Source organism: Podarcis muralis, chromosome 10, assembly GCF_964188315.1.
Source record: "Podarcis muralis chromosome 10, rPodMur119.hap1.1, whole genome shotgun sequence".
Classification (NCBI taxonomy): domain Eukaryota; kingdom Metazoa; phylum Chordata; class Lepidosauria; order Squamata; family Lacertidae; genus Podarcis; species Podarcis muralis.
Genome location: NC_135664.1, coordinates 63,370,841 through 63,387,132, shown reverse-complemented (window position 1 = coordinate 63,387,132; position 16,292 = coordinate 63,370,841). Strand labels below are relative to the sequence as shown.

At 43.8% G+C, this 16,292-nt stretch overlaps 1 protein-coding gene across 1 annotated transcript; it reads left to right on the top strand.

The window, feature by feature from the left end:
- The first annotated feature begins 187 nt into the window (after nucleotides 1-187).
- On the top strand, nucleotides 188-15,216 carry RECQL (RecQ like helicase). The gene is made up of 15 exons (XM_028745944.2): nucleotides 188-284; nucleotides 2,549-2,634; nucleotides 3,068-3,262; nucleotides 4,469-4,648; nucleotides 5,428-5,534; nucleotides 7,220-7,418; nucleotides 7,832-7,998; nucleotides 8,798-8,879; nucleotides 9,048-9,196; nucleotides 9,282-9,399; nucleotides 9,482-9,620; nucleotides 10,722-10,813; nucleotides 11,692-11,908; nucleotides 12,350-12,479; nucleotides 14,563-15,216. Exons 2-15 carry the CDS (start codon nucleotides 2,616-2,618, stop codon nucleotides 14,749-14,751), a joined length of 1,983 nt encoding a protein of 660 aa, XP_028601777.2. The 5' UTR covers nucleotides 188-284; nucleotides 2,549-2,615; the 3' UTR covers nucleotides 14,752-15,216.
- Nucleotides 15,217-16,292: the final 1,076 nt, after the last annotated feature.

The following is a 16,292-nucleotide window of genomic DNA, read 5'->3' as shown; positions in this document are numbered from 1 at the left end:
CCGCCACCTCAGAGCCACCGAGATGAGGATGACGACGGAGGAGTAGTGAGAGCGCGCGCGTGGCAGCGGCTAAGGGTGGGAAGGGGCGGAGCGGGGCCGCCTCGGGCCAATCCGGAGAGACCGCGGCTCGCCGGCGATTGGGTTGGCTGCGCCGGAAGTGGGCGTTCGAGAAGGGAGGGAGTGGGCGGGGCGAAGGTGGAAGCCGGTTGGAGCTTCCGGAAAGGAGAGCCCTCAGTGTCTTGAGGAGAAGGAGAGAGGCAGGAGTGAGGAATGCTTGTTCCTGGGTAGGTAGATGCGGGCGGAGGGAGTCGCTGGGAAGGGCCGCGTCCTTATGGGTGGAGTGGTCTGAGGGAGGGGCGGAGCGCCTGCTCTGCCTGTGGAAGGTAGTAAGGCAGCTTCCTATGTTTCTAGACTAGTGTTGTTTCTCTTCGTTTCGCTTTCCATGGAATTGCAGGGTTGAAAGGGACCACGAGGGCCATCTAGTCCAGGAATTATTATTTTTTTTGCCCAGTGTGGGACTTGAACTCACGACCCTGAAATTAAGAGTCTCATGCTCTACTGACTGAGCTATTGGTGTGCCTCGTGCCTCTTCTATTGTTGTTGTTTTATTAAAAAAAATTAGTATTTTTTATTAGTTTTCAATTACATTCCAATAATAGCCTCATTATATAACAATACCAGTTTAATGCTGTATTGTTTTTAACACTCGATTGGGAGCCGCCCAGAGTGGCTGGGGAAACTTGGCCAGATGGGCGGGGTATAAATAAATAATAATAATAATAATAATTTATTATCACAATACCAAATTATCGTGTCTCTTCTATTGTTAAGCCTGTGGACGTGGGTTCCTTCTGTGTATTGGTGATACACGAGCCGCTTTAGGAGATGTTAGCTGGGCCTAAAGTGTTCCCTTCCATTGTAAAGAGGGCTAGAGGGAAGAAAGTGGAAAGAAACTCAGCCCAGTCCGGGAATTCGGAGGGCACCAGGTTAGCGAAGGGTGATCCAGCAGGACAATTGATTCAAAACTCCCTGCGGGGATATGTTGGAAAACTGGGTGCTGGAAAGACTTTTGGTTTCATGAATGGCGAGTTCTTATTAGGAAAGTATTTCACATATAGCAGGGATGGGGATCCTGTGCCGCCTCTGATGTTTTTGCACTCCAACTCCCATCATCCCTAATGATGGTGGCCCCCTTGACAGTTGCCTGATGTCACCTGTCAATCATGTGACATCCCTGTCCCTGCAAACTCTGCTTTTTTGCCCAGGCAGCTTGAAATCAAAACACACTGAGGAGTAACAAATTTATTACGGGATAAGTTTCTCTATATAAATGATAAATAATTTATAGAATAAATAGTACAACAGGAGGTTTTATTATGCAGTCGAAGATGTAAAATAAATAGCAATGTAACATGAATAATGTACTAAATAACAAATTTATTAGTCTCTAAGATGTAGCAAGACACTCTTGTTCTTTTGTGTAAGAGGACAAGTCCTACATAAAACATGTCAATTAAAAAAAATCCTTGCTTAACTACGGGTCTCTATGTGTGATGCCCTCTAGTGGCTAAAATATATTCCATAAAGATAAGACAATTTTATATCTGTGGGCTAAGCAAATCCAAGTATAAATGGGCAAAAATAGTTGAAAGCAAAAATCTGCAAAAGGCACCTTGAAGGCATTTTGTCCCTGAGCTCAGGGCAGTATAAATTTTGCTCGTAATAAATTAAATTATGAGTGACTGGCCCTAGATCATAAGCAATACAATCCGATGCATGTTGATACTCTAAGTTTAATGGGGCTGAACTCCAAGATAAGCATACATGGCATTGCAGACTCAATGGGTGAGTGGCAATTTGAACATGAGCCTATCCTATACATACATAAGAAAAAAAATGTGACTATAGTCCATAGAAATAGAAATGGGAGGTGGACAATAATGACATATTGAGTGTGGTTCCATATTGGAGTGGGATCTTAGCGTGGCTCTTTCTAGTACAGATGAAAGTGTTTATTTCTCTGTTTAAAGGCTGCATTTTCTGTTGCATGGCTGCTGTTACATCCCAAAGAGATTTATATGGTGCTAATGAGCACAGGGGGGGACGCGGGTGGCGCTGTGGGTAAAAGCCTCAGTGCCTAGGACTTGCCGATCGAAAGGTCGGCGATTCGAATCCCTGTGGCGGGGTGCGCTCCCGTCGCTCGGTCCCAGCGCCTGCCAACCTAGCAGTTCGAAAGCAAACCCGGGTGCAAGTAGATAAATAGGGACCGCTTACTAGCGGGAAGGTAAACGGCGTTCCGTGTGCTGCGCTGGCTCGCCAGATGCAGCTTGTCACGCTGGCCACGTGACCCGGAAGTGTCTGCGGACAGCGCTGGCTCCCGGCCTATAGAGTGAGATGAGCGCACAACCCCAGAGTCTGTCAAGACTGGCCCGTACGGGAAGGGGTACCTTTACCTTTAATGAGCACAGAGGTTCTGCAATAGAAGCTATTCTGCTTGCCTGCAGGCTTTCATAAAATTAATAATATGCTTTCAAAATTACCTTTACAGAAAGAAATTATTAGAAAATTGCTTTGGTCAATATTTTACCAAGTGAGGTGCCTTTCTAACTTTGAAGATGACAACAACACTGTCAGGTAACCAGATCTTTGGCTACAGTTTATTTGTTCCATTAGCAATAAACCTATGTTGTTCCTCTGATATCCTCCCCCATTTATTTTCTGGATAAAACCTGTGTGCATGGGCCATTTTGCTTGTTGTTCTGGCTGTATAACAAATTGCTTGAATACGAAGGCAGTGCTTGGGGTACCTGGTAGTTTGAGATAAAGAGCTGGGCATGGAAGTTTCTAAGAGCTCGGGAGTTCAGCCCCATGTAGCATTATTCTCTTCAAAGGGAACCAGCCAAAGAAGACGCCCTCTCCTGATTTAGAGTAAGGTTTAAAGAAGAGTTCCTAATAGGAAGAGTAAAAAGGCTCTGCTAAACTCCTTTTGAGTCCTGGGGTGGGTTAATGTGGCCTAGCACAAGATAACAAACATATGTTAGAATGCATGGCAATCTTTCTACCTTAGTGCTGGAAGAGGAATTGGCATCTGTTGACAGTGAACTGCAGGCTCTGGAGATCCAGGTACAAGAACTTCTGGAACATCAGCAGGAGCTCATTCAGAAAAAGACAGTGCTAAAGAAGAAAATAAAACAGTTTTCTGACACAGAGAGCGGGAGCAGCAAAGATACTGAATCAGCAGCAGAAGACTGGAACAAGGAAGGTCGGCACTTACTATTTTTAAATTCTTGGGCTGTCACGAAAACTGTTGTCGAACAGTTCAAAACATTACTGTTGCTTGCTGTTAAAATAGCATGAGATGTGACTTTGCAGCAAGGTAGTTTCTTGTAGCTTATTTTGAAGGGGTGTGTGTGTAAAGATGTTTTTCATTATTATTATTATTATTATTATTATTTTTTAAATGAGCATCTGTTAAATGAGATAAAAGCATTAAGGTTGCCACGGCTGCCAGAATAAATATTCTACAGATAGCATGACTTCATCTTCCATAGCTTCATTTAAGTTTGCAAATTCTTTCCCAGTACACCTACCTACCATAATTTAGTTTGGCCCACAAATGGCCAATGGAAAGCCTTCCACTCAGCCATGCTCTTGGCTTTTAGCAGGTCTCTTCATATTTGTCTTCGGGATGGTGGTTACACTGACATAAATGTATGTCTCCTGTACAGTGGTGCCTCGCAAGACGAAATTAATTCGTTCCACGAGTTTTTTCGTCTTGCGATTTTTTCGTCTTGCGAAGCACGGTTTCGGAAAAGTTTTGGAAAAGCTTCAAAAATACCAAAGTCTTCAAAAACCTCAAAAAAGGCTACCACACCGCGTGCTATGAGTTGCTCCTCGAAGTCAAGTCGCAACTGTATTAACGGTTTTAAGAAAAAGGAAACAAACTTGCAAGACGTTTCCGTCTTGCGAAGCAAGCCCATAGGGAAAATCGTCTTGCAAAGCAACTCAAAAAACCAAAAACCCTTTCGTCTTGCGAGTTTTCCGTCTTGCGAGGCATTCGTCTTGCGAGGTACCACTGTATTTTCCCTCCACTTCCCAAGAAAGCTTTAGCCTGCTGGTCTTAGGGTTCCTAGTATTCACTCCCAAATGAGCATTTGAATTGCAAGGAGAAGACAGAAATCAGATCCCAGGTAACTCAGGCTGCATTCCTACACACACTTACCTGGGAGTAAGTCACATTGAACTCAGTGGGACTAACTTCTGAGTAGACATAGGCTCATTTGTTGTTCACCACAGACCTATGTACACTCACGCAGGCAACGCTTACAATTTAGGGGATTAAAGTCAACTTGGAAGACAATGTTCACTATTATACCTTGGTGGTGGGAGGGAATCCCTTAACGCTTTCTGTGTTCAAATGAACTCCAGTGTTGTTTTTAAATGTATGACTGCTATTTCATTTTCACAGATTTTTCATGGTCTGCAAACGTCAGAGATGCATTACAAAATAACTTTAAGCTTCGAAAATTTAGGCCTTTGCAATTGGAAACAATCAATGTTACAATGGGCGGAAGGGATGTATTCCTTGTCATGCCTACTGGAGGGGGAAAGAGTCTGTGTTACCAGCTGCCAGCAGTATGTTCTGACGGTATGTACTTGTAAAGGTAAAGGTAAAGGTACCCCTGCCCGTACGGGCCAGTTGTGTCCGACTCTAGGGTTGTGCGCCCATCTCACTTAAGAGGCTGGGGGCCAGCGCTGTCCGCAGACACTTCCGGGTCACGTGGCCAGCGTGATATCGCTGCTCTGGCAAGCCAGAGCCGCACACGGAAACGCCATTTACCTTCCCGCTAGTAAGCGGTCCCTATTTATCTACTTGCACCCAGGGGTGCTTTTGAACTGCTAGGTTGGCAGGCGCTGGGACCGAGCAGCAGGAGCGCACCCCATCGCGGGGATTCGAACCGCCGACCTGACGATCGGCAAGTCCTAGGCGCTGAGGTTTTACCCACAGCGCCACCTGCGTCCCTATGTACTTGTACTTATAAGCAAAATGACATTAGTTAAAGTTGTTCAACTTATGCCATAACTCGTTGGTTATACAGGGCTACAGGAGGAGGGGTGAATTTGCAAGAGCAAACCATGGTTAAGGCAGTTTTCCTACCTCTCTTGTCCTATTTGCTTTCCAAGGTGACTAGTCCTGCAAATGACATCCTTTGAGGCTGAGAGCTTAGCTTTTCAAGCTAAATTGTGGTTTTACTGTATATTTGTAACCGATAACAGATTGTGTTTAGCACTAATTGTGGCCTCAATATGACTGAAGCTAGACATATCTGCCATCAGAGGTGTGTGTGTGCAGAATCCTGCCATTTGACATGTGCTGAAACAGAACTTTTTCGGTGACTTGAGATGAGGGGTTATTTTTCATTTCAGGCTTCACACTTGTGATTTGTCCTCTGATCTCACTAATGGAAGACCAGCTAATGATGTTGGAGCAGCTGGAAGTTTCTGCGACTTTACTAAACGCCTCAAGCAGTAAGGTATGGCTGGCTGCCCAGCAAGGTGGCTGGCTGCCAAACATGGGCATCAGTCTTTGTCATCCGAGAGAAATGCTGACATGCTTACCTCATATATTAAAAGCTGCGGCCACAAGTCACTGATGGCCCTTCTGCTTATTCGTATGACTTGTTCAAGTTGTATGTGAAAGGGCAAAAATTCTCCGAAAAAGAATGTTCATGAAAACCCTCTCTAGAATGTTGATATTGAAGGGGTTCAGTTCACCTGTTCTTTTGTACACAGTCTCAGTGGGGTTGGGTTCCGTGCTTAATTTCTGGAATGGGATTTGCTGTCCTGAAAGGTTAACTTTTGACTTAGAAGGCGACTTGCTTCCCCCATTATCCCAGGTATATGGAGCCATGCGATAGGAACTCATTGAGAAGAGAAGGGCATTCTGCCTGTCTGCACTAAAGCTTTACAGTCTGGACTGGCTATAGCTAGTTTGTGTCTGAATCTTAGATAAACCTCCTTTAAGGCGTCATTCTGATCAGAGCAGGTCAGCCCAGGAATGAAAGCCAATGGGGACATAATTGAACTTGAGGCTAGGCGTATTTGATCAAGTTGCATGGTTCAAAAATCTTTTTAAAATATAAAAACCCTATATTCATCATTTGGTGCACCATGGCCACAAGTTGCTTTTGAATCTCAGTTTGACAAACGACTGGTGCTTAGATAGACGCATGATGCATGTATACCCAATTTTGTGGGTTTTGATAGGGCAGAACTGGAAGTTGTTTGCATTACATTTTCTGAAAATGCATAGACATGCATTCCACACGTTCCTCAGCTGATGAAATTGATCATAGCTTGGGAACATACAGTTTTCACCTTCATAATATGAACAAGTCAGGAGCTTTCTTGATGACTGTAAGGCAGTGAACTTTACTTAAAGCTAGGTTACTTGCACTGAGTGTTTATGAAAGGTTTTCTTGCCCTTAGCAGAGGTTGTCTGCTGAGATGTGATTCTAGATTTACATACTTGTAGAATTTGTATCACACCCTTCGTTGCCAAGTGATCTCGAGGTGGGTTGCAACAATAAAAACATACCAGATAATGCACCAGTAAGCTTTAAAACCAAATAAGCAGCGTATCTCTGTACAATTCACATTCTCTGTTCTTCGTTGGTGCAAACCAAGTGCAGGACTGATACAAGTCTTTGAGTTGCCAAGAGAAGTTACCTTATCACTTTGCAAGGGGTACTTAAGAAAGGAAACCGCTGTTTTCACTTTTCTTAAGGTCTTGTTTAAATGGAGTGAGGATTTGTCATGGCTGTTACTCAGCTTCTTTAATACTGGCATATGTTGCCATCTTGTTCTTGCTTCTCCTGGCACAAAATCCATAAAGCAGCCCTCCTCCTTCCGACTCAGGCTGATTTGACCCATAAATAGCAGAGTTGTTAGGTGCCCCTAAAGTTTTGTGATGAAATAATAATAATTTCTATGCCGCCTTTCATCCGAGACTAACAGGGCAGTTTACAATACAAAAACACAAAAATACGTTATATAGTAACAAACAAAAACAATACCCCACAGTTTAAATGGCCACAGATTTTTATAATTCAGCAAAGGCCTGGGAGATTAGAGAAGCGGTTGTTGGTTATTAGTCTGCGTTGCCCTTTTGATGCCCCCCGGTATGTGTGCCAAGCACCCTTTTTTTCTTCCCAAATAGGAACACGTGAAGTGGGTTCATGCTGAAATGCTGTCCCGCAGTTCGCAACTGAAACTCATTTACGTGACCCCAGAGAAGATTGCGAAAAGCAAGATGTTTATGTCAAAGCTGGAAAAAGCTTACCAAGCAGGAAGGCTTACGCGCATTGCAGTGGATGAGGTTCACTGCTGCAGCCAGTGGGGACATGACTTCAGGCCTGGTATGTCTGTCTAGAAGGAATTCCATGTTACCAGGAAGAGCTTTGACTCTTCTCCACTAGAAACTATTAAGCCTCATTGCTCTTCTCACTTCATTTTTTTAGTTGCATTGATCAGTTCCCTGTGCCCAAGGTTCTTTCTCCCTCCCTGGACCACATCTATCACTGCTGCAGTATCCTGCCACATGGAAATATTGGTGGTGATGGAGAAACTGCTTTTCAGAGAAACACATCTGCCATTACTGTTTGTTGTTTTTAAAAGGGATTTTAAAAAAGTGTTGTTCTTCTGCAGTGTTGAGATTTGCCTACAAGTAGCTTAAGCAGAGCTAGACAGAATATAGTGGCAGCAAATATTGGGGGTTTTATTTATATATCTTTAAAATATTCCTGCTTTTTTCCCTTCCACTTCTGTTCAGATTACAAGCTGCTTGGTATCTTAAAGCGGCAATTTCCTAATGCTCCATTGATTGGGTTGACAGCGACTGCAACAAGCCACGTTCTGCATGATGCTCAGAAAATTCTTTGCGTTCAGAAGTGCATCACTTTCACGGCATCATTTAATCGGCCCAACCTATATTATGAGGTATCCCTGTTGAGTCTGTTCTTGCCTTTGGGATGATTGCCTTTTCTAGGAATATTTGAGAAGTTCGCTAAGAAACCAAACATGGATGTGTAGCATTTAAGCTGGTTTCATCACATTCATAGAGAGTTTTAGTTTAACTCCACCATTCTTGTACTGGTGGAGTCATGAATTCTGGATAATTTCACACCTATCGCACTAGACTATCTCATTTATAAACTTTCATTGTTACAGTTGTTTACTTTTGTTGTAAGTCATGTTGGGCACATGCATGCTTTTCTGCAAAACTTACCAATTCAATTTCTTAAATACTACTGTAATGTTGGGAATTGAAAGGCAGAGTCTTCAATGACTTGTTGCTTTTCAGAAGTGTATATAAATATGGATCTGGGTGCATTGTAGCAAAATAACTCAGTCCATCCCCGCATAGCCTGAATATCATATGGAAATAGGCAGATTTGCTCAGATCACTTCTTTGCTTCCAGGACCAGATGAGCTAAGAACTTGGACTTCCTAGTTGAGACCTTCTTTAAAAAAGAAAACAAGGGGTAAAGATGTGGCCACCCAGATATTGCTCCCATCATCCTAGGACATTGGTCATGCTGACAAGGGCTGTTGGGAGATGGGATTTGATGTTTGCAGAACACTGAGTTAAGGTGGTCTCAACCAATCATAGCAGGGAGTGTTTCTATTCCAAAATGTACACAAGGCTAAAATCACTTAGCAGTTTTCTGAAGAGATGGAAAATTTAATTTGTATATGTGTGCTATTGAATGCCTGTTTCTCAAAATATGCATTTTAGGTTCGACAAAAGCCATCAGCTGCTCAGAATTTCATTGAGGACATAGTTAAACTCATCAACGGAAGATACAAAGGCCTTTCAGGTGAACTTTGTAATGAAAATGAGTGCTGACTTCTTAAAGCACGGTAGCATCTGTAGGAGACCACTCCTTGTAAGGTAGCGCTCCCAAGTCTTCCCAAGCCCTGCTTAAGTACTGCATAGCTTGGAACCCATTTGTTGATTTCATCGGTATAAAATTATTTTGATACAGGAATTATCTACTGCTTTTCCCAGAAGGATGCTGAACAGGTTACTATGAATTTACAGAAGCTGGGGATTAAGGCAGGTGCCTACCATGCCAACATGGAACCCAAAGATAAGAGCAGAGTTCACAAGCGATGGTCTGCCAACGACATTCAGGTGAGCTGTGCGAGAACGCCATCACTTCCTCCATTCAACTTGCATCCCTCATGTCCTGATGATCCTCATTGCCTTTGGGTTTCAGGTGGTAGTGGCCACCGTTGCCTTTGGCATGGGAATCGACAAGCCAGACGTGAGGTTTGTAATACACCATTCAATGAGCAAATCCATGGAGAACTACTACCAAGAAAGCGGGCGTGCAGGTATGCTCAACGGAGAAGAGATTCTAGGTAGATGCTTCTGATGGGGGGAAAGAAAAATCTGCTTCTTAATATTTCCTTCTAGGTCGGGATGACCAGAAAGCTGACTGCATCTTATATTACGGTTTTGGGGACATATTCAGAATCAGCACAATGGTGGTGATGGAAAACGTAGGGCAACAAAAATTGTACGACATGGTTTCATATTGCCACAACATGAGCAGGCAAGTGGTTTTGTCTGAGGTTGTCCTTTTTTTGTTTTAAGCTACTTTTCCCCTTGAGTTTACTGTAAAATACAGTGTTGGCCAGGATGTTGAAGTTAGTATCCGAAAATAGCAAGCCTCCAAATATATTATTTACTGTGAAAATTTTTTAAGGAAAGCAGGGTTGTGCAGTAGGTCACTTTTGCCCTGCGAGGCATCCTATGCTCTTTTGCTGTCTGCCAGTATGTTGATATTTTTATATATATATATTTTTAATTCTCAGCGGTCCAACAGAGTCTTAAGTGGTTGCAGAAATAACTTTTGCTATTGAATGTTTTGTGCTACTAGACTATGCTGCCCTGGGTAGGAAGAGCAGGATATAAATTTAATAAATGAAATGTTAATCTCTGTTTTGTTTTTGTTTTTAAAAACCCAAAAGTTAAATGCGAAGCACCATGTTTTCCCAGGTCAACAAGGTCAAGCCCAGACCTATAGATGCCTGCCGCTGAGACTGGCTCCTTATTTGCAAAAACATGGTATTCAGAGTGCCAATGCTACATTTGCATCAGAACTGCCAGTATTTTGAGAAAATCCAAACTCGATAGCAAGGAAACCTAATTTTTCCAGGGTGACAGGTTTCTTCAATTCAGAAAATACCCACCATGTTCACTTTTCATATTTTAGTAACTGCAGAAATATCTCAGACATTTAAAAGAAATGATTACAGGCTTGCATGGGTTGTATCTATGTGTCCGTTTACACTGTTGTTTCTCTCTGTAATCTCATATTAAGGGCCGCGCACAGAAAATTGGAATCTACTTCTCATGTGTCAAATAGTTCCTCTCCGCCTCAGAAATCTGTATATTTCAAGTGCACACTTAATGTCTGTAGTGAATTTAAATTGCTGAAAGGCATTGAGTACCAGAGAAATCAAGCTCCTATTCAAATTAATAGACTTTAATTTCAGTGAGACTTGTTTATCCCACATTCTTCCATCCATTCGGTTATTGAATACAGCACATGTCTTACTTGCAATGTTTACTCTGCCCATTGTCTTATAGCCTTTCCATAGGAGCCACATGCATTGGGTCGCATCCTAACCTCAGGTATTTGTACTTGCAGATGTCGCCGAGTTCTCATAGCACATCACTTTGACGAGGCCTGGGACTCCGCCAACTGCAACAAAATGTGTGATAACTGCTGCCGAGAAGAGCGTAAGTAAAAAAGATTTCAAACCTGGAAGGTTTGAAATAAACCAGACTGGCTCCCTCTTAGTGCAGCTCACTCCCAAGTGCATTGCAAGGATTTGTGTTCTCCTGCGCCAGCTGCGCTGAGGAAGGGAATCGCTTTCTTGAGCATAAGCTACCCATGACTGGCTATTGTTGCAGAACAGCAAGTGCCCTTTTCTTCAGCCACATTGGCTTGCGTCAGGCCACACCCACATGGGTGGGACTTGGTCTCACTCCAAGGAACAACTTGCACAGCTCTGTTATTACAGTTCAGTGACAACTTTCCTTTAACGTGCATGCCAGCGATTTTTCCAAAATATTGGTTGGCCCAAGGAAGGCAAGTGTACCATGCTGAAGAGAGCCGCATACTTTGTACAGTCATACCTTGGTTCTCAAAACGCCTTAGTACTCGCAAGTTTTGGCTCCTGAACGCTGCAAACCTGGAAGTAAGTGTTCCGGTTTGCGAACGTTTTTCGGAAGCCAAACGTCCGACGCGGCTTCCGCTTGACTGCAGGAAGATACTGCAGCCAATCGGAAGCCGCACCTTGGTTTTCAAACTGTTTCGGGAGTCAAATGGACTCCCGGAATGGATCAAGGTACCACTGTAATGCCGACGCTTTTTGTTTCCTTTAGCTTGGCTTCACCATTCATTCACTGAGAACGCTTTGCTAATGGCAGTAGGTACTCGCATCCTCCAGCTATGGGTTGAAAGGTTCAAAGTTAGAGGTTTTTCATATGTGGAAGCCTGTCTGGGATAGGTTGAATTTGATGCCTGTTTTGGTCCCTCCAATTCCTGCAGCTAACAATTTGTGTTTTTTTCCATCTCTCCCCCCACCTCCCACCTCCCACCTGGTGACGCTTAGCATTTGAGAAGATGGATGTGACAGGGCACTGCCGGGATCTTGTCAATATTTTAAAGCAAGTGGACCAAATGAGAGAGAAATTCACTCCTCTGAAGCTGATTGATGCCTGGTTAGGGAAGGGTTTGTCAAAACTGGGAGTAGATGTTGTTTCTCCCAAGCTTCCCCGTGATACACTGGAGAGAATTGTTGCCCATTTGATACTGCAGCAGTACCTGAAGTAAGTATTGAAACAAGAAGCCTATTTACATACCTTCATGCCTTGTCTAACACCCTCCCCACCCCCGAAATGTTATTACAGCTAACCTGTGGCTGTATAGATTTCGTTGGGCTCCAACACCCACCGGTCCTAACCAACATAGCCAATTGCTAGGAATGGCAGGATTTGTAGTTCCAGCAACATCTAGTGGGGCAAAGGTTAGCCCACTCTGTTCTGTTAGCTCAGTGTTAACTGTGCAAACTCAAAGGAAAAGATTTTATGGAGCGCTAGGCTTAGCAATAGACCCCAAAATACAGTGGATGCTCCCCCATCCCATTTCCAAAGCCAAAGATCCATAAAACATGAGCCTCATTTCTGCTGTGTTTCATTCAGTTATTCCCCACCCTTTTTAAACTGCTCCACCTCTCCCCTTCTCATACGCAAAGGCTTAATTTCTTTCAGGGAAGACTTCAGCTTCACAGCATTTGCTACAATATCCTACGTGAAGATAGGACCCAGAGCTGATCTTCTGAGAAACAAGACTCATGTTATCATGATGCCATTGATAATGAGCAAAAACAGTATTGCTAAGGTATTATTATTATAACTGTTATTTTTCTAGGTTTAATACTGTGTTAGGCATCTAATAACAGTAACTTTGTCTTTACATGGTCATCCCCTTTTCTAATTTTCATGGGAGCTTGTTTCATGTGTGTTAGCAAGTGACAGAAATCACAGAGAGACGAATTAGAGCTTTAAAAGCTTTCTGTCCAAAATAATTCTGAGCAGGCAGCACAGTGTTTTTGTTAATGCTGACCCCCCGCCCCCTATGCAAGAGGGGTCAAACTATAGTTGAATGTTCCACGATAACAAAAAATAGGGTTTGTTGCTATGGCTGAAATTTTTCTTTCAGCAGTGACAGACTTTACACGGTCTGTTTTGTTGTTGTTCGTTGTTGTTTTTTATACCCACCTAGATCACTGTACTCTTTCCACTCACCCTTTGTTGGGTTTACTTGTGTGTGATTGCGTGTGTGCTCTGTGTCGATGACTGTGAGTGCACTACGTGAATGAGCAGTATAGTTGCTGTGAAACTATGTGGTGTCCACGCTCCAATGTGCCACTCCTCATAGAGCCCTGTTCTACCAAAGCGGAGCCATCAGGAGAAATAGGAGCAGTGTCAGGAGACGATAGGTGGAAAACAGACTGGTAGAGCTTCATCAGTGCTAGGATGCCTGAAGACAAGGGAAATTAATAGGAGGGCTCTCAGGACCCTGGATAGATCCCAGGAGAGCCGACAACCAAGGAGCCTGATGTACTCCCCACTTGCCCCTTCCTCAGTTGTTCAAGTGAACATTGATGAATGGGGAGGGGCAATAACCTGTGGCTGCTGCTGCTGCGTACATCCTGTGTGGGCAAGTGTGTAAACTGTGGGATGTGAAACACAAGAGCAGTCAAGTACAACATTCCTAGAGTGAACATGTTTACACATGGGGAGTGTCAGGGAACTGCTGTCAGCTCAGAGGCGAGAGGTGGAAGGGCAGTTGTGTTACAGGGAAGCTCTGAAGATCGTGCGAAGCAGCTCTTCCTCCGGTGAGGAGGGAAGCCCCGACTCCAGTGGGGAAGGGATGCAAGGATCAGAAGATGCTAGAGAGAGCTGCAACACCGAGCCTGAGCAAAGCAGAGGGGAGGCAAATCCCCCTTTGCCAGCGCCCTCTCTGCGCAGTTGGTTCGCGTGCAGAGAGGGGAGGAGAAGGATGGGGGTCAAAAGACTGTTATGCTGGGGAAGGTTTAAGGACCGCCCACTCCCAGATTCTGCTAGCGATTGAGCAGACATGGACTTGAGACGCTCTGCACTGTAAATGTTTTTGTACAGATAATAAAGCCTGGAAAAGACTGGTGGGAGTCTTGCCTGTTTGCTCTCAAGCAACCACGCCGGCACATAACGGGGAGGAATGTTTGTCCAGCCAGCAGATAAACTTCCTGTTTCCTTCTGGGCTGGGACAGACTTCCTCTGCATGTGACTAGAGGTGGGCGTGGCCTCACCTGTGCAGGTAACAAAAGCATAGGACTGGCCGCCATCTCTCTCTCAGACTACTTTCATTGTAGAAGCAACATCTGCTTAGCCAAAGATGCTCTCTTGGCTTCCAGCCAAGAGAGGATAAAGGGGCTGTCTCCTTATGAGATAGTTTCCAGGTGTATGTTACTTTTCTAAGATAAGTCTGCCTTCTGGGATCCAATTGTGAACAGAAAGTCAGTAAACTCTTTTTATACTTTTATAGAAGACTGTGTCGTATCTTATCTTTCATGAGGGAATAAGGGGGAAATACTAGAACAGTTATTATAGAGGCTTTAGCGAGCCTGAGCAAACATATCCGCTGTCAGTTTAAAAGGGGAATGTTACTCTGCTAAATTGTGAACTTGTTTATACAGGTTGGAAAGGCTATAATCAAACAATATATCCTCTCCTGCATTCCTGAACGTTCCCACATAAACTTGGCAACACCCACTTTTGTGCAGACCCCCAATGTCCAAGGACGGATGACTTTGCCAACCCCACCCCAAATTAGCCGCTCCTGCAATACTGGAAGAGACAATGGGGGAAGAAGTAAAATTTCTACATCTAGTTTGAAGTCAGAGAGCATGCATGCTAACAAAAATTGTTTTGATTGTCAGGTCAAATCTCCATTATCCAGCCGAGGAAGCTCATCCGGAAAGAAACCGAATGTTGCACGTAAAAAAAGGGGAAGTGAACATAAACCGCCTCATTCAGAGAAACACATCCAAGCAAAAAAGATTAAAATGGAAGAGGAAGAGGATGACGACGATGATGATGATGACTTGCTGTTCATCGATGATTCCTAGAGTATTTTGTTTGTATGTTACTTTTCAACTTCAGAATAAATTGGGAGTTGCAAGAAATGCCAAGCAAGCGACGGGACTGGAGAAGGGCAGGATTTGCCCCCAAGGCTGCTAGGCCCTCACTCATCACATTTCCAGGCTTCTGGCATTGTGCTGGTTTTTCTAGGTATCCCTTATCCTAGCCCATGTTTTGGATTATAACGCAAGCATGATGGCTGGCTGGGCAGGGAGGCGATGGGTAGGACTCTTGCTTTCCACCAGAAATATAAGGCAGTATGACTTTGTTCTTAAAATCCATTATGTAACCTTCTTAAACTGCCTTGAATATCTTGTTCTGGGTCGGAATGTAAATACACATTCACCACAATTCATGGAATTTGTAAGGACTAATAAGATATTGCATGACTTTGCATACTCAAAAATGTTGTGTATATATGCTACGTATTAAAATGTTTTTTGTCCCACAAAGTTAGTCCTGCCTCTCCTGCTGTGATATGTGTGGACCAGCTTGATGGTTGGAGTGCCCACCTTAAAATAGTGGTTTTCTTATTCACTGCCACAATGTGGGGTGGGGGGAGAGACAAGAGAAGATTTGCCTGCATATGACATATGTGCAGACATGTCCAAAGTCTGTTTCGGGGACCTAATGGCAGTTCCGGCCCCTGTGGCAGTTTATTTCCTGGGATAAAATCCAAAAAAACCCTCAACAACTTCAATCCTTTTTTTTTAAAAAAAAAAGCTGAATAACTTCAAAAGGTTAACAACTTTGGTCAGCCCTCACGGCCCTTCACTTCATCAAATCTGGCCCTCTTTGAAAAAAGTTTGGACACCACTGAGTCATACGTTGTTTGTATAGCTATGGAACCCCCAAGTTTCACTGCACTCTTCAGCGCTAGCTAAAAACATTCTCGTTCAGGCAAGGATACCATGATACTTAGAAAACTCAGGTAATTAGAATTGTCTTAGAATTTTAACTTTTGTATGTCTTAAAGTATGGTTGTGGTTTTATTTTTTTACTGTTTTATCCTTTGTGAACTGCTTTGAATTTTTACAATCAAGTGGTGTATAATTTTTCTGAAAATGAAGAGTGTGAATAAGTCCATCAGCAGCTGGAGCATGATAGTGCTGTGGGTTAAACCACAGAGCCTAGGACTTGCCGATCAGAAGGTCGGCGGTTCGAATCCCCGCGACGGGGTGAGCTCCCATTGCTCGGTCCCTGCTCCTGCCAACCTAGCAGTTTGAAAGCACGTCAAAGTGCAAGTAGATAAATAGGTACCGCCCCGGTGGGAAGGTAAACGGCGTTTCTGTGCACTGCTCTGGTTCGCCAGAAGCGGTTTAGTCATGCTGGCCACATGACCCAGAAGCTGTACGCTGGCTCCCTCGGTCAATAAAGCAAGATGAGCGCCGCAACCCCAGAGTCGGCCACAACGACCTGATGGTCAGGGGTCCCTTTACCTTTACCTTTAATTCAAAAGCAGGGTATTGGTACCTGCAAGGGCATAAATGTCTCTGCTATGCCCCGTTTGTCAATTCTAGTGCTATGT

Bases quoted from the DNA above. Each gene is read 5' to 3' on its own strand.
- RECQL (XM_028745944.2), top strand. The intron at 5,535-7,219 runs GTATGGCTGGCT...CTTCCCAAATAG, and splicing joins TAAACGCCTCAAGCAGTAAG to GAACACGTGAAGTGGGTTCA. The intron at 9,621-10,721 runs GCAAGTGGTTTT...TTGTACTTGCAG, and splicing joins TATTGCCACAACATGAGCAG to ATGTCGCCGAGTTCTCATAG.